Source organism: Rhinolophus sinicus, linkage group LG14 (genome assembly GCF_036562045.2).
Source record: "Rhinolophus sinicus isolate RSC01 linkage group LG14, ASM3656204v1, whole genome shotgun sequence".
Classification (NCBI taxonomy): Eukaryota; Metazoa; Chordata; class Mammalia; order Chiroptera; family Rhinolophidae; genus Rhinolophus; species Rhinolophus sinicus.
In genome coordinates this window covers 53134626-53151247 of record NC_133763.1, presented here as the reverse complement: position 1 = coordinate 53151247, position 16622 = coordinate 53134626, and the positions used below count along the sequence as shown (strand labels likewise).

At 58.8% G+C, this 16622-nt stretch overlaps 2 protein-coding genes across 2 annotated transcripts in view; one reads left to right on the top strand and one right to left on the bottom strand.

Annotated features, from left to right (window-relative positions):
- Positions 1-606: 606 nt before the first annotated feature.
- Positions 607-8715, top strand: UBE2Q1 (ubiquitin conjugating enzyme E2 Q1). Its single transcript, XM_019711802.2, has 13 exons — positions 607-1074; positions 3197-3301; positions 3599-3703; positions 4258-4308; positions 5804-5944; positions 6162-6246; positions 6516-6576; positions 6773-6863; positions 6979-7037; positions 7136-7184; positions 7365-7460; positions 7763-7829; positions 8232-8715. The coding sequence occupies exons 1-13, from the start codon at positions 748-750 to the stop codon at positions 8261-8263; spliced, it is 1269 nt and encodes a 422-aa protein (XP_019567361.2). The 5' UTR covers positions 607-747; the 3' UTR covers positions 8264-8715.
- Positions 8716-10399: 1684 nt separating this feature from the next.
- The window catches only part of TDRD10 (tudor domain containing 10), a 31439-nt gene continuing 25216 nt past the window's right edge, over positions 10400-16622 (bottom strand). The window contains exons 7-13 of the mRNA XM_019711893.2: positions 14607-14649; positions 14212-14302; positions 13301-13448; positions 12908-13053; positions 12533-12687; positions 11017-11087; positions 10400-10816 (exon numbers count right to left, since the gene is read on the bottom strand). Of these exons, the coding sequence (XP_019567452.2) occupies positions 10784-10816; positions 11017-11087; positions 12533-12687; positions 12908-13053; positions 13301-13448; positions 14212-14302; positions 14607-14649 (687 nt within the window). The 3' untranslated portion in view covers positions 10400-10783. The remainder of the gene's footprint in view (positions 10817-11016; positions 11088-12532; positions 12688-12907; positions 13054-13300; positions 13449-14211; positions 14303-14606; positions 14650-16622) is intronic.

Here is a 16622-nt window from a genome sequence, read left to right as displayed (position 1 = left end):
GGGGGTCGGGGCGGGAGGACAGTCCAAGCCTCTCCCCGTGACCGGGTGCCGGGCTCCTTCCCCAGCCACGCGCCCCTCATTCAGCGTGGCGACAGCGACACCCACCCCACAGGGCAGGGGCGCAGGGATCCTAGCCGAGGTGCAGCCTGGGGCGCAGGATAAGGCGGCACAGCGGCGAGCGCGGCCGTCGCTCTTTCTTCTCTGCCCACCGAGTGCCCAGCACGCTCTCCGCGCCGGGGAGGCGGGGAAAGGGGCCCAGAGCAGGAAACAGGGTCCCGCGCGGGTAGCCCCTGGGAGCACGCGGCGCCGGGTCACGTGAGAGGGGAGCGCCGACGAGCGCCGTCGCACGCACGCACGCACGCACGCACGCCGTACGTACACACGCACCCAGGCGCTGAAAGCCGCGAGCCCGAAGCCGCGGGTCACATGTGGAGGGTGGCGGTCGAGAACAAGGGGGCGGGAAAGAAGGGGAGGTCACGTGCAAGAGGCCGGCGCGGGGAGGTCACGTGAAGGGGGCCGGAGGCGGGGCCGCCGAGGAGCAGGAGGAGGGGCGCGCGGCTTCCGGCGGCTGGGGGGGCCGGCGAGCGGAGGGGGGGGCCCTGTCCCGGAGGTGGCGGCGGCGCCATCTTGGCGAAGGGGGGATCAGGAAGTGCGGACCGCGGCGGCGGCGGCGGCGGCGGCGGCGGAGCCCGGAGCGGAGGCCGGAGGCTCCCGGCCCGCCGGCCCCGGAACGGAGCGGAGCGGAGGATGCAGCAGCCGCAGCCGCAGGGGCAGCAGCAGCCGGGGCCGGGGCAGCAGCTGGGGGGCCAGGGGGCGGCGCCGGGGGCCGGGGGCGGCCCGGGGGGGGGCCCGGGGCCGGGGCCCTGCCTGAGGCGGGAGCTGAAGCTGCTGGAGTCCATCTTCCACCGCGGCCACGAGCGCTTCCGCATTGCCAGCGCCTGCCTGGACGAGCTGAGCTGCGAGTTCCTGCTGGCCGGGGCCGGAGGGGCCGGGGCGGGGGCCGCGCCCGGACCGCAGCTCCCCACGCGGGGGTCGGTGCCTGGGGATCCCGTCCGCATCCACTGCAACATCACGGTGAGAACCCCCTCGCGTTCGTGTCCCCGGGGCCCCTTGTCAGGGACTCAGGATGACCCGACACAGCGTCTGGATCTCAGAAGACCTGGGAGGCCGAATCCTCTCTGGGGCTCGGCGCCCTCTCCCCAGGTTACAGTTGTTTCAGCCGCTTGAGGGTTTGCCGAGCACCCCGACTCTGCCATTGACCCTCCCTGGTGAGGGGCACCCCGACATATGGCGCCGCCACGGCCCCTTTCCGCCAACCCACCCACATGCCGGGGTCCGCGGTTTGGGCTCATGTTGGCTACTTCACGACTCACCTTGCCGCCTGGGAGAGCCCTTCTCTTCCCCTCACTCGCGTCTCACGGCTCCAGGCCTCTGCTCTGACCTGGGCTGCAAGGACTTGCCTAGAACTCGGCTCATTTCAGTGCTGCCTCCTCCTCACTGGTACCTGTGACTTAGGACGGTGCCACCTGTGGGATCCCTACCCAGCATCTCTAATGCAGCCCCTCACGGGCTCTGAATTCTACCAAGTGGGGGTTCGCAGGAGCCCAGCTCCTTCCTCGCCTTTGCAGTTCTGGTGTCACCTCTGACTCCTCCCTTTGCCCCAGCTGGTAGCAGAGCTGCCACTCCCCTCCTGTTCCCTTCGGGTACCTCCAGTTGTCCTGGGCTGTTGGTGGCCTTTCCGGGTAATGGTGGTGATGTTTGAGGGCTGGCTATGCCCTGGGAGCAGTAACAGTTCCCTTTCTCACCAGTGAGTATCAGCCTGCGCACGCTGGACTGGGAGACCCTTATGTGTCCCCTGCGTAGCCTCCCTCACACATCATCGGGGAGGGCCGGCCTCTGGTAATCTGGGGCTGCCCGCTGCTGCCTGCTGTAGCACTTCCAGCGGTTGGCACTGCCTGCTGTGATAGCCCTCCCTGCCAGAGCATTGGTGAGGGAGCCAGGGGACAGGACTTTATCCAGGCAGGCAGACTGCAGATGGGAGTAGTCTGGGGAAAGACGGTCTTGTGAACTGTGTGCACTTGGGGGCCTGAATTCACTTTACGTGGTTCTTGTTTTCTGTCTCTTTCCTCCATCAAATCGGGTCAAGGTTTGGTGAGGCAAGCCTCCGCTTGGTCTGGATGGTGACCCACCAAAACACGTGCGTCCCATGTCTTTGCTCCCATTTCCCCCGCCACCTTTTTTCCTACTAAAGATTGATGGACGGGGTGTGGCTTGGGTGAAGACTTGAGCATCTTGGATCATTTGTCTTCCTCCAGCACTGGGGATGAGAGCTGTGGCAGGGCTGAGACCCCCAGTAGGCATGGATATGCTCTCCTTGGCACGCGTGGCAACCGCGGGAGTTAACTGTGTTCCTGAATTAAGTTTCTAGTTCTTACGGGGAGGTTTGCTCCCTTCCAGCTGCCCTTCCAGTTGCCAGGGGCCATCTACTGTCTTTGTCCCTGGCAGGAAGTTGGTGTGGAAGGTTCTCAGTCAGACTCTCTGTGGCCCCTGTAAAGGAGACTTGGCCTGAACTGGCCCCCTCGCTTTGGGCAGAGGGAGAGTCTGGTGGCTCAGGAATGCTGGGAATGTTAGCAGCGTAGGCTGCTTTCTCCCAGTCTGCCATGTGGAACCCTACAGCCTCCGCCTGGACCAAGAGGGTGGCAAGTTCCCAAGGGAGAGGTGGGGAGAACTGGCCTTTGAGGGGCTCTGTTGGGAGTGGGGGATGGATGGGGCTTCCTGCTACCCTTTCACTTTTAGGTTCTGGAGATACCATCTAGCTTTTATTCCTCCTTCCCCAGCTAAAGCGAAAGTGATCTGCAGCCTTTCCTTGTTTTCACATGAGTGTGATTGTGGTGAGGTGATCCCTTCCTCAGCTGACGATGGAGTTTGCAGAGCAGTCGGGCTGGAAGCCTTGGGCGGGGTGTGGGAGAGCTTCAGGTCTGGGCCTGGCGTAGGAAGCCTCCCTCCCTGCCTGCGTTCGGCTGCGCTTCCTCTTCTGGTTGAGGATTTGTTGGGAAGCCTCTTGGTTAGATGCTGACCTGCTGGGCTGGGCTTTTGTGTGTGTGGAAGGGGCGCTGGGGAAGAGCAAAGGGACCAGAAGCCGAGCTCTCCCCAGAACTGCCCATCTTGACTGCTCTCCCTGCTCTTTCCCCCTCAGGAGTCGTACCCTGCTGTGCCCCCCATCTGGTCAGTGGAGTCCGATGACCCTAACCTGGCCGCTGTCTTGGAGAGGCTGGTGGACATAAAGAAAGGGAATACTCTGGTGAGGGGCCGGGCTGTTGGGGTGCGGTGCATTTCCTTCCTATGAGGCCGGTGTCATGAAGACAGCCTGTGGAAGAAGATGTATCTGGAAAGTGGGTGGTGCAGTGGGCTGAACTGTTGGGGGCAGACTTCTTAGGGGAGTTGCTTCCTGAGGCCAGAGGGACCGGTCCAGGACACTGTCCCACGGCCACGGGTCTTTAGGTCTAGAGAACGAGGTACCGCTTTGGAGTCTGGGCTAAGAATGCTTCCTGATTGGGGTGGGAAAGAATATTGACGTCACTGTGCTCCCCACCCCCAGCTATTGCAGCATCTGAAGCGGATCATCTCCGACCTGTGTAAACTCTATAACCTCCCTCAGCACCCGGACGTGGAGATGCTGGATCAGCCCTTGCCCGCGGAGCAGGTGAGCGTGGGGATGCCCGTGGATGGGCCGGGGCCACCCAAGTCCCTCCACACACCCCACATCGGGACGCTGGCCCCTTTCTTCTCCACATGGGGACCCAGCTGGATGGGGCCTGAGGAGCTTCGCCTGTCTTGTCCAGACGCCTTCTCATGGGCAGTATACTCCATGTTGAGGGGGCGGATTTACCAGGGTCAGCTGCTGGCCTTTGGGGTCTCAGGCCCCTTGTTAAGAACCAGGACCGCCATATTAGTCTAGAGACGACTAAGCAAAGGCGGGATTCTTGGGGACATTAAACTGGGATTTGTGAGGTGGGTGATAGAAACAGCCATTTGTTTCTCTTTTGTTCTTTGGCATATGGTAGGAGGAGAGTAATGGGCTGGCTGTGAAGTCATTCCCTGGGCTGGTGCTTCCTCTGGCTGGTGGAGAGGCTGGCTGGCAGCACTGTGGGCCAGCACCCGGCTTCCAGTCCTGGAGGTTCCGGGGAGCGGGGCAGAGGCTGCGCTCCAGGCAGCCACTGGGGCTCTGACCCCCCATCTCTCCTCTCCCCACTGCAGTGCACACAGGAGGACGTGTCTTCAGAAGATGAAGACGAGGAGATGCCTGAGGTAGGCTTGCCGCCTGAGGCCGCCTGGCGGGAAGGCCTGTCAGTGAGCAGCACTGAGCAGCCCAGTACACGGAGCTCCGGCCTAGAACGGGGGCGAGAAAAATGCCAAAGGAACCACAACAGTTTACTGACCTGGAGGAATAGCCAATGTACTAGAGGAGACAGGGCACCCCCATCCAACCACTAAAGACAGTCAAGTGCAAATCTGTCCGCACCGAATAGCAACAGGTTAATTTGCGATGGTTTTGGAGTCAGACCGCAGCTTTCATCCTGTATGAGAGTTTTACCTGCTCTAACTGAGCTGCAGTTTCCTTTTATAAAATGGGATTATAATGTCTACTGTATATGGCTGTCCTGAAGATTAAATGAGGCATTGCATGTGAAATGCTCCATACAGGACGTGGTTACGTGCTAGGTAAGGGATCTGATACACTCTCTAAAAACATACTTCAGAAGAATACAGCAATGATGAGCAATCTGAGCTTCAGAGCCAGACAATTTGATTGAGATTTTAGCTCCCCTAAGACTTGTATGCCTTTGGGCCTGAGAATTCACCTCACTAGACCTCAGCGTCCTCATCTCATCTGTAAAATGGGAACAGCGATCACAGCGCGGTGGCTGTAAGAGTTACACGAGCTGGTGTGTGTACCGTACCCGACACACAATAAACCTCCAGGAGGTGTCAGCGGCTAATGCAATACTTAGGAGGTTAGTGTTACCAGGTCCTGCCAGAGCCAGGAAATCAATCTGATCACTTTGTTTCCTAGCATTGGATTAATGTCCCCGCTTCTGCAGCTTTGCTCGGGTCTTAAGACGCACAAAGGACCGGTGCTATGTGCTGTGCTGCTCGCTGCTCAGACGGTGGGAGTGTCATCCCTCCGGTGTCTGACAGGCCGGGCTGTGGGCGGCTTGCTCACTTGGGAGGGTGGGTGAGGGGCTCGCTGTGTACTTCACCTCCCCCGTGGTCCTCTGGACCTTCTTCCTCGCTTCCGTCGAGGCAGTGGCTGCCTTTGCATCCCTGACCGAGGGATGCAGCTGGCGGGCAGATTTCTGACCCGGGTTTCTCCCTTAGACCTGCAGGCCCGGGAACTCCTGGGTGCAGTAGCCACCTGGTGAAACATGAGCTTTGAGTCGCAATGTCAGGCCAAAGTCATTCTAGGAATTAAGAGTTTCTGCTGCCAAGGGAGAGTGTCAGGGACAGTTGAAGCAGGGCCGGTTTGGGGAGTGAGGGCCGAGCCCCTGCTGGCTTTCCTCAGTCTTCCTGCACTTCGGCCGCTGGAGAACAGGACAGAGGACGTTAGCCTTGTCCTTGAGATTGCAAGGGACTGGGAGTTGTTCCCGAGACAGAAAGGGCTGTGCTCACTGCCTGCTACTAGACCACTGCTCCCGAGCTGGCGGCTCTGGGCCAGTGGGGCTGGGAGGCCGACGGCCCCTCTCCACAGCCGCTGTTGGTTTCTTTCCTCCTCTGCCCCACTCCCACCCCACTGCTCCCCCAGGACACGGAAGACCTAGATCACTATGAAATGAAAGAAGAAGAGCCAGCTGAGGGCAAGAAATCTGAAGATGATGGCATCGGAAAAGAAAACTTGGCCATACTAGAGAAAATTAAAAAGAACCAGAGGCAAGATTACCTAAATGTACGTACCTTCCAGGGAGAGGCTGGGCCCAGGGGTTGCTGGGAAGTGGGAGGTAGGCTATCACGAATCAGTCTGGGGAGTGGACGCCTTTTTGGGTGGGTTATGGGAGTGCCTCATGTTTGCCTAAATTCTGAGCAACCTGCCAGACTGCCCCTTTGGTCTAGAATGCATGTTTGCAAACCACGTGACCATGATACATTTCTGTCCCCCCTCGCAGGGGGCAGTGTCTGGCTCAGTACAGGCCACTGACCGGCTGATGAAGGAGCTCAGGGACATATACCGGTCACAGAGCTTCAAAGGTGGTGAGTCTGCCTCGGGGAGGGGCCTGAACAGGACCTCTCACAACAAAGTACGTGATGACCGGGGGCCCCAAGAGGCTGGGGCCACAAGCGTGCTTCCGAGCTGCTCAGGCCAGAACGGGCTTCCCCAAGCCGGTGGCTTAGACTGGCTGCCTGGCCATCAGGGCTGAACCGGGAGCCTTTGCTGTTTTATCCGCTCAGCCTGGGGGTCTGTAACAGGGACCACCCATCAGCTGGAGTATCCTGACACCTGCCTTCTTCCTGCCTTCCAGGAAACTATGCAGTGGAACTCGTCAATGACAGTCTGTATGATTGGAATGTCAAACTCCTCAAGTGAGTGGGGACTCTGGCCCTGGACAGGAAGCTGAGGTGTAGTGTGGCCGGGGCCTCCAGAGTGGTCCCTCCAGGGCCCAGGAGCGGTGTGGGCGGGGCCTATCAGCCCCTTGGGGGGGGAGTGGGGGAGTGGGAGCCGACGGGAGCTCCTGCGCTGGGACCTCCAGGAGTCTGAGCCCAGACTCGCTCTTCACAGAGTTGACCAGGACAGCGCTTTGCACAACGATCTCCAGATCCTCAAAGAAAAAGAAGGTGCCGACTTCATCCTCCTTAACTTCTCCTTTAAGGTAAGACCATGGCCCTTCCCGCCCCGCCCCCCTGGGCCGAGGCTGCCGACCCATCTGGCAGCCCGTGGAGGACGCCGGCCGCCTTCCCTGACCGGTGCCTCCGTCTCTCTCTCAGGACAACTTTCCTTTCGACCCTCCATTTGTCAGGGTTGTGTCTCCAGTCCTCTCCGGAGGGTGAGTAGCTCGGCAAGAGCAGAGGCAGCTCCTATTACCGAGGGTGAGGAAGGGGTGGAGCTTTGGCCGGGTGCAACTGACTAACCTTTCTTCTGCAGGTATGTTCTGGGCGGAGGTGCCATCTGCATGGAACTTCTCACCAAACAGGTGAGCCAGTCACTAGCTCCCGGCCGGCTGGCTGATGGGCATGATGTGGCCTTTGATTCTGCGGGGCGGGGCCTGCCCCCACTGACCTGTCTGGGGGTGAAGGGCAGGGCTCCTTGCTGGAGAACGGGCAGGGTTTGTGGCACCGCTGCTGACTGTTCCTTCGTCCCTCCCTGTCCCCAGGGCTGGAGCAGTGCCTACTCCATAGAGTCCGTGATCATGCAGATCAGCGCCACCCTGGTCAAGGGGAAGGCACGGGTGCAGTTCGGAGCCAACAAAGTGAGGGGCCGGGGCTGCCGGGCCACCAGCAGGCCGGGGCTGGGCTGATGGCCTGGACGAGCGGCCTTGGGACACCCACAGTGGGAACGGGCCAGGCCTCGGCCTGAGGGGCGCCCTGAGACCTTGGGGAGGGCACGGGTCTGGAAAGGGAAGTCTGTGGTACTGTGCCCCAAAGGGACTTCCAGGTGCGGGGATGTGGTCTAGTCACAGCCACAGGTTGGGAGCCTGGCTGCTGGGTGGCTGGGTGGCAGCCTGTGGCAGGCAGGGCACAGCGCGGCCTGACGCGGCATCTCCCTCCCCAGTCTCAGTACAGCCTGACGAGAGCACAGCAGTCCTACAAGTCCTTGGTGCAGATCCACGAAAAAAACGGTGAGGCTGCAGCCAGGGTGGGGCGTTCGGACGCCGGCCCGGCCCGGCCCGAGGTTTCGCTTCCAGCCAAATAGCATGAACCCTTTGGTTTCGGGGCCTTTACTGCCCAGCAGGAGGGCGCCTGCCGTTCTGCAGAGAAGGCTACAGCTGTCCCCTCCACAGCCTCTTCTCCCAGAAAAGCACCAGCGATTGCACCGCCTGTAGACTTGGTGCTGCCCCTGCCCCCACCGTCCCCTCAGGGCAGGCCCCTCATTCTCCCCTGCCCTATGATCTTGCCCCCCTTACTCAGAAGCCCTTCCTAGGCTCCTTCCTCCTGTAACCCCAGAGACATCTTCAGTGATGGGGCTCAGGGGTGGGGGGACTGCAGCCTCCAGCTCACTGTTTCCTTGGGTTTCTTTGCAGGCTGGTACACACCCCCAAAGGAAGATGGCTAACCCCGGAGTGTCGTCCCTCCCTCCTTCCCCAGGCACCACTGGACCAATTACCTTTGAATGCTGTATTTGGATCTCACGCTGCCTCTGTGGTTCCCTCCCTCGTTTTTCCTGGACGTGATAGCTCTGCCTATTGCAGGACAATGATGGCTATTCTAAACGCTAAGGAAAAACACACAGAACTCTTTCACGTACTCAAGACTGACTGACAGACCAACCAACCACCTGGCTGGAACCCTTGCTAGCAGGCATTCTTATCAAAGAAACTTTCGAGCCTCCTTACATTGCTGGAAACTCAGCTGTGCTCCAGACTAGAGCCTCCTTACCTATGCTATGGATTTTTAATTTATTTTCTCTTATTTCATGTACACTGCTTTTTTTGGTTACAGTGTATGATGGATGTGTATGAAAAAAAATGTATCTTTGGGAAAACAATTACAGTTTGTTAATTTGAAGATGCTGGTCTTGACTCATCTTTCTTTTTATTCCCACGTCCCACCCCACCCCCATCCCCTGAACTACTTGGGGTGGGGGCGGGGTGCCGAGTCCACTGTGGCTTCGGGAGATACGAGATGCCGCCCTTCAAAGCTGACGCCAGAGGAAGGTGGAGCCGAAGCACACACCGGGCCGGTCCCTCCCGTCCCCCCCCACTGCTTCTCAGGCCCCTGGACCGACCGGCAAGTGTCCCCCGGAATGCAGAGCCTGGCCTGCAGAACCAGTGTAGCAGGCTGGAAGGATGACCTTAACGCTTAGCACCACTTTCCTAGGCACAGATGTTTTCCAATTCCTAAGAAAAAGGAAAGAAGGAAGGAGGCGTAAGAAGCTGTTTCCCAGAACTGCTGTGGAATGGATGGTGTGGGGCTGGGGGCAGTCCCACAGGGCGTGCCGTGGCCTCTGGGCTCTGCACCACGCCCTGTGGCCATCGGGCCCCCTCCCTCAGTGCTGGCACCGCAGGGTATCCTTTGCTCACCTGCCAGTCTTGTGCTTCACTTGGGCTTGTCAGAGCAAACGGGCACAGCTCTGAAGGAAGGTGTTCGGCAAACTGGATTCTCTGACGCCACTCCCATCAGGTGGGTCCTCTGGAAAGGTTAGCTTGAGGGGGGTGGCTGTACACGTGTGGCGTCACCCCAGGCTGTGGGAACTGCTGGGAGGGGACTGCTGAGCTAGACCTGTCAGTGCCGTGCTGTCTGTACATGCTGTCTAAAAATGTCAGCACGGGTGTGATGTGTGTGTGGCACGTGCCCCTGCCTCCCTGGTCAGTAGGCTTGCTGTGCGGCTGACACAGACTCTTGGGACAGACGATGCCTACAGACTGGGGGACAGCGATGACAGGCCAGGGGTGGTGGAGCGAAGAGCTGGTCTTAGAAAGCCCCGACTGGGGACAGCTGCCTGGGAGCCTGGATGAGCTCGCTGTTCTGAATGCTCTCTTTTCCCATGGGTCGTTTCCCTCGTCGTCTTCCAAGGGACTAATATCTTGTTGCTTCAGGTGGACAACAGACAGTTCAGCGTCCTCAGTGCTGCTCTAAGTCCCCACACCCACCTGATATGGGTGCTAATATATGCTGAGGTCGGATAAAACGGGGACCTGAGGGCAAAACTCATTCCAGGGAGCTGAGATCTGCTCGATGGCCTCGATGGCTCTCTCTGAGCTTATCACCAGCCCTGGCGGAAATGTAGATTGTGTTTTTAGTAATGTGTACTGTGAGCTGTCCTCTGTACAATGTATTTTGTAATGTATTTTTCTCATCTACCAAAGGATGAAACAAATAAAGTTATTTAAATAGTTTGGCTCTAATAAATTATTTAAAGAAATAATGGGGGGTCCACATTCCTCTGACATAAAGGGATTTGAACACCACCCATTCTCAGAGAAGTGACAGGAACGTCCTCCACTTTTCTTGTCACACCTAATGCTCTCTTACGACCTTAAGTGTCGGGTCCAAATGACATTACAAAAAAAAAAAAAAAAAATCACAGCCATACCATCCTGAATCAATTTTCTTCCCTCCACTAAGAAGGCTAGAAGAAACGAAACAAGCTCTTTCAGGGCGGGGCCCTACCTGCCTCGTGCACAGCCTCCCCGTGGCTAGAAGGGCAGGGCTGGGAAGGCTGGCTAGACAGCAGTCCATCACCCCAAAATCGTGCAACATGCCAACATTTATTCACCATGGTGCTGGCTCACTGGTGAAATGCTCCCACCTGATTCTATGATGCCAGGAATGCCAGGAAAACGAAGCATTGGGCCCCTCCATTCCCCAGCAACTGGCATCAGGAGAGAAATACACAGCCACCTGAGGCTTTCGACCGCGTGGGAGCTGCCTGTGTTTGGTTCCAATGGTCATGCTGAGTGGGGAACGGGAGACACATGACAAACAGACTTCACTCTTTTCTGAGAGGCGATCTAAGGGTAGAAGCAAATGGGAATGAAATCGATCCCAGGGCACCAGTGTGGCCTTTGTCACCCCAAGGCCTCGAGAGTGGAAGGGAGACGAGAGGGCAGGGAACGTGCCGGTGGGAGCCACGTTATTTAAACTCTTCAAACTTCAGGATGTGCGACTGGAAGAGAAAGAGAAAGTCTCCGTGGGAAGGCAGGACTGCCCCCAGCCAGGCCACCCGACCCCTCGAGCCACGGATAACATTGGTTTATTCTAAGGGAATGCCGGGTCCTGGGGTCCTGGCCCGGCAGTGGCCTGCAGCTGAAACCCCTGGGGTGGGCGCGGAGGGAGAGTGGCCGGGTGAGATAAAGGGGCAGTTACCTCCAAGTTCAAAGTACCAGTGATTTTTCCCTTGAGGATGCGGTTGATCACCTGACATGAACTCAAAATGCCTGCAAAACAAAACGACAAAACCTTGGAGGCTCTGGGTCAGGTGGCGGGGTAGGGGTGGGGGGCAGGGAACAAGAGGCCAGGGTTGCAGGAAACTGCTGGGGCGGCAGACCAGCCCTACCAACAAGTCTCTGCGAGTCCGTGCCGCTCCGCTCCCGGCTGCCCGGACAGAATGAGATGATAAATGCTGGGGGGCAGGGAGGGCGCAGTGAGAGCATATACAAGGAGGAGGCATCACTACTGTCGCTAAAATAATTACAGGCATCTGGGATTTTACACTCTCTAATGGGAAAATCTGGGGACAGGAAACAGTTCACTCGACCCTGCTCTGCGCATTTGGGCTGGAGAAAGGCAGGTTAGCGGCAAAGACGCTTTCGCAGGATGAGCCAGCGTCCAGATGCTGGACGGAGGCACGTCTGCCCTCACTCAGTTCCCACCATCCTGCCCCCACCCCAAACCCTGGCCCCAGACCTTGGCTCCATCCCCAGCTTTGCCATTTTGTTGCTATGAGACGTGAGGAAGCTCCTGTCATTTCTCTGGGCCTTTCTTTCCACATCATACAGGGAGGACACTGAACAGACACCTGCCTGCCCTCTCAGGGCCGACTCAACGTCCACACGGGAGCGGAGCATACCCCCGTATCTGGGTTGGGCACTCTGGTCTCTCGGACAGACTGGGAGCTGCCCTTTGGGGCAGGGAGCTCCCCTAATCTGGGTACCCACCAATACCCAAGCAGTCAGGCTCAGCCAGCCTAGAACTCCGGAGCTTGGCAGGGGTGTGAGTCCCAATCTGGGCAGCAGGGGGCCTCATCATGCAGTGACCCAAGGTGACCTCTGGGTGGCGCCCCTGACCACTGGGCACCATTCCCCTGGCCTCCCAAGGAGCCTTGGGGAGGGCAGGCGCGGTGCCGGTGCGCTCACCTCCGCTTCTCCTTCTGATCCCCCAAAGCATTCTTCCATCCTTTCACAACTCACCTAACCTCACTCTTGAGAAGGGGCCCCTCCATTCCAAGGACATGGAATCTGAGGCCCCGTCAGAAGACCCTGAGTCCAGTGCTCTCACACCTACCACTGGTTTTCAAAATCCAGTTTTCTTCTGTTACAGAACCCTTTTCCAATAAAATCTCCAGCAGAACTCGTGCATAAAACATGACAGCTGAGCGGCTCCGGCAGGAGCAGGGGTAGGACGCAAGACGCCTGCCTTCCCTCCCTGCACCCAGACAGCTCAGCTTTTGGGGCAGCACCTGTTGGGGCCCAGAACCCAGGTGTGAAAACTAACAGTGAAGACGTGGCTTGGCAAGGGGCAGGCAGATGCCCCAAACGGGTGAGAGCCAACGAACAGCTGGAGGCACCGAGGCCTGGCTGCCCTCGCCACGCCCCACTAGGTCCTGGAGGCAGGCAGTGTCCTGCGCCTGAAGTCGGCAGGGCCAGGCCGGAGGGCGTCTTACCTTCCTCCAGCATGAAGGGCTGAGTCAGAGGTGGGATGGCCCAGAAGTCGTCGCTGTCCAGGCTGCGCAGGGACTGCACCGGGATGGTGGCCAACTGGCCAAAATCGATGAACATGACCACGGCCCAGCTGTCCACGCGGTCCACCACCCAGCACCTGGCCGGAGGCGGGGGTTGGGAAAGGGGGTAAGGAGGGTTGTTCCACCCATCCTGGACAAACAGGGCTTCAAGGTCAAGGCTACGAGAAGCAGAGTTCCTTTAGCTTTTCCCCTTCCTTGGGTGGGGAAGTGATGATGATCAGAGATCTCGAGAGAGGAAGGAGCAGGAGAGAATCCAGAGTCGGGAGGAGGGAAGAAGGGGCCCCGCCTGGCACACACCTGTTCCAGGCCCACCCGTAATCGCCCAGGTGATGCTCAGCCAGGCCACGGGTCCCGCGCTGCACGACTGAAGGCTGCAGGTAGGGCTGTTGCTCCTCGGCCACAGCCAGGGCACCAAACAGCGTCTGCATGTTCTCCTGCAGGGTCTGGGGATGCCACACACACAATGGGTCACTGCCTGTATCACGCCATACTTGTCGCTGCAGGTGTCACCCGCGGCGCCAGCACCGCTCATCTGCCCCAAGGGAACCAAAGGTATGACGAGGTGGGACAGAGAACGAGACCGAAGCAGGGTCGTCCTGGATGCCACCCCTGCCAGGCCCATCACCACGCTGACCCCAGGAAGGCTTGGTGAGAAGGCACCACGACCGAGGGCCACCAACGAGCCCGTACCTCTGTGACGTGCATGGCCCAGAAGAACGGGGTCTGAGGGACGACGCTGGTCACGAGCAGCCCGACCTCCCCGCCGACGTTCCAGATGGTGGCCAGCCAGCTCAGGTCTCGGAAGCATTCCCTCAGAAGCAGCACGAGGAAGGGTCCCCTGGGGATGAGCAGCGCCACACAGAGAAGGTGACGGAGTGAAGGATGTGGCTGACACCTGTCCCGGAGGCCCAGGCCAGGGAGCCACCCTGAGCAGGAGGGTCAGGCCCACCCCTTCCAGATGGGGACGAGACACGTGCCTAACGCAGGGGTGCAGGGTGGGAGAGTTTGGGAAGAGGCAGTCCCCAAAACAGAGACACCCCCGGGAGAGATGGGCCAGAGCCCTTGCTGGTCCGATGTGAGCCTGCCAAGCGCTTCCGGAACCTCCACACAACACGTTGAGCTGTCCCCAACCCAGGACACCTGTCCAATGCCCTAGTCACGCCTCCCTGTGTCTAACATGTGCCAAACTTCACCCACCCACTCCGATAACTTGATCACCTAAGTCGCATGTGGCCAGCAAGGTGAGCCTGCTGCCCTGAGAAAACCAAAACCACTCATCCTGTAGCATCTGAACTCAGAGGATTCTGGTGCCCTCCCTCTGCCCCCGACATTAAAGGTGGTGTCCACTGCTAAAGCAGAACATGGGGACATGATGATCTGGCGTCCAGGGTGGGGGACAGTCACAGGCCTTCAGTGTACAACTATGGAAACACTTTTAGGTGCCTGTGGGTCACAGCCTCCGAGCCTGGCGCAGGAGTTCCTGAAAACTTCACTCCCACACTGGTACCACCCCTCCCCCTTCCCCCATCCCCTAGGGACCCAACGATATTTGATGTTTGCTGTCCCCATGTGCTCTGGTGGCCTCGCCACACCTCGCTAACCTCATTTCCATGGGAACTGCAAAGACGGCGGTCCTAGGTGTCTCTGACTTCCGGGCGTCACTGTGAGTTTTAGGGATGAACCGTGTACAAGCTGGAAAGCAGAAGATGGAGTCGTGGAGGCATCAGAGCTGTCCCCCCCTCCCCCCAAGGCCCTGGTCCCACCCGCAGAGGTAGGACAGGATGGGCCAAGAGGCCACATCCCTCCATTCTCAGCCACTAGATCCTCAGGTGGGGAGAGTGTGCTGGGTAAGAGTCGTTAGTCAAGAAAGCGTCCTAGAACAAAGGATCATTGCTACACTGAGGGGTAAACGGGACAAAGCTGGAAGGGAGGCTGGGAGAATTAGTCAAGAGCTGCAAAGACACGCCCTGGGAACAGATGGCAGGTCGGGCCTCACCGGTGATTCTGGCCGATCCTGGACGGGGAGCCTTCTGCAGAACCTGGGAGAAAAAGGAACAGTGTCACTTAGGCACGGCAGTGTTGACTTTTGTTGATTTACAAGTTGAGTCACTCCAGGTGGACCTGGAGACAGTGTCAACAGCCCCTGCGCTGACACGGGCTTTAGCTGACTGGGGACACCCACCCACGTTCTCCCTTCTCGCTGGGATCTTGAGCGAAGCAAAGAAAAGATGCTCAGAAACGGGGTCGGGGGGAGGGCTGCAGGGGAGCTCCGTCAGGGCTACGGTTCCAGAAGCCCAGGGCTGCTCAGCCTGGGGGGTCCCTGCTGGCACTTCTTGGAGGAAGTGCAAATGGTTACTCTGGGTGTGGGGCTGCATGGAAACAGGAAGGTATGCCCCCCAAGTCACGCGGGCTTCCCTGTGCCCCGTTCTCACCAGGAAAACCCTCAACCCGGCTAGAGGCCCCAAGGGCCCTGCTCTGGCCGCTGCCCACTCGGGAAACACGTCTGGCCGCCACTGCCATGTGGACAGATGCTGCAGTCCCACCACAAGCCCGAGTGAGTTTCCTGTTTCCTCTCCTCTCTGAATGGACTACTTCATGCTGTCCTCAGACCCACCGCGCCCCCAGCCCACCTCAACCTGGCGAACGGGCGTCTCCATCGGGGCAAACCAGACACAGGGGCACGGGGGTCCCTCATCTTCTCACCTTGCAAACCACCAAACTCCCCCCCATGCACCCCACGTCATCCCTCCTGTCACCTTGGCCACTGTGTACCTGCTCTGCTGGCTCTGGGTCTCGTACCATCTCACCTTGTCAAGGCCAGCTGCCCTGTGGTCATGCCCCTTCTCCCTCACCGCACCCCGTGTGGACGTCTCCCACCAGGAAACACGCTCTGCTATGCATGGTTGTAAAGCCCTGGAATGGACCCCGCATCCCATCCAGCTGTCACCTTTCTCTGCCCCCTTCCTTCCAAGTCCTGTTGAGAGTTCTCTCTACTTCCACACCTGGCGTCATCCCTTCCAGCCGGGCCTCCCTGAAACGGCTCTGCAGGGGGTCAGCAGTGACAGTCACGTCACCGAGCCCTCATGGTCTCGTTTCTGGACTGACTTGTGGTGTCCCACCTGCTCCCTCTTTCCAGAAACACTTCTCCGGACATGGCACGCACCTGGTTTTCATTCTCTCTCACTGGCTGGCCCTTTACATGAGCTCAACCAATAAATGCCGGCATACCCCAGGACAGGACCTGGTCTTCTGCTCCCCTGACCCCTCTCCACGGTCACCTCCAGCTCTGTCGCTTCAGGAGTCAACAGTACACGGCAGACTCCCAACTCCACATCTCCAACCCTAATTGCTCTCTGGAATTTAATTCAAATACGGAGACGCCCGCTTCACAGGACAGCTAAGAGGCCACGAGGCCGTGTGTCTAAAATAGAGCCTCCCGGCTTCCTCAATGCGAGTAAATTACACCCAGAGCTAGTGAGTGGCTCAGGCCAAGTTCATCTCGTTCCCCGTGTCCAACTCGTCATCACGCCAAGTCACGTCTTCCTCCAAACACCAGAACCCACGTACCCCTCTCTATACATGCACCACCCCAGTCCTAACTATTGCCACCTTTCTCTGGGACCATAGCAAGTGTGCAAAGAGTGCTGCTGTCACACTGGCCCCCACATCCAGTCGCCACCCAGCAGACGTGATCTCTTACGAACAAAAATCAGGTCACCTCACTCCCGATTACAACCCTCCAATGCCTTCCCACTGTGGCTCCAGATCAAACCCAGTCTTCACTGCGGCTGCCACGAGCTGACCCTCCTTCCCGCCAGGCTCCTCTCTGCCCACGCTCCCCTCGTCCCACCCCGTCACACCGTGGGGGCACTGGCAGGTGTCAGCTTGGAACGTTCTCGTCTTCGCAGGATACGCTCTGATCTATCACTTCTTCACAGAGGCCTCCCTCAGGGCCATCGAAAGAAGAGACCTCTCACGCTGCATCACATCACCTCATTTTAATTCTCTGCCT

What these genes read in the sequence shown, in the direction of transcription:
- UBE2Q1 (XM_019711802.2), top strand. Translation starts at nt 748, where the DNA reads ATGCAGCAGCCGCAGCCGCAGGGGCAGCAGCAGCCGGGGCCGGGGCAG. An exon ending in GCATCCACTGCAACATCACG is followed by an intron (nt 1,075 to 3,196) that starts GTGAGAACCCCC and finishes TTTCCCCCTCAG; the next exon opens with GAGTCGTACCCTGCTGTGCC. An exon ending in AGAGGCAAGATTACCTAAAT is followed by an intron (nt 5,945 to 6,161) that starts GTACGTACCTTC and finishes CCCCCCTCGCAG; the next exon opens with GGGGCAGTGTCTGGCTCAGT.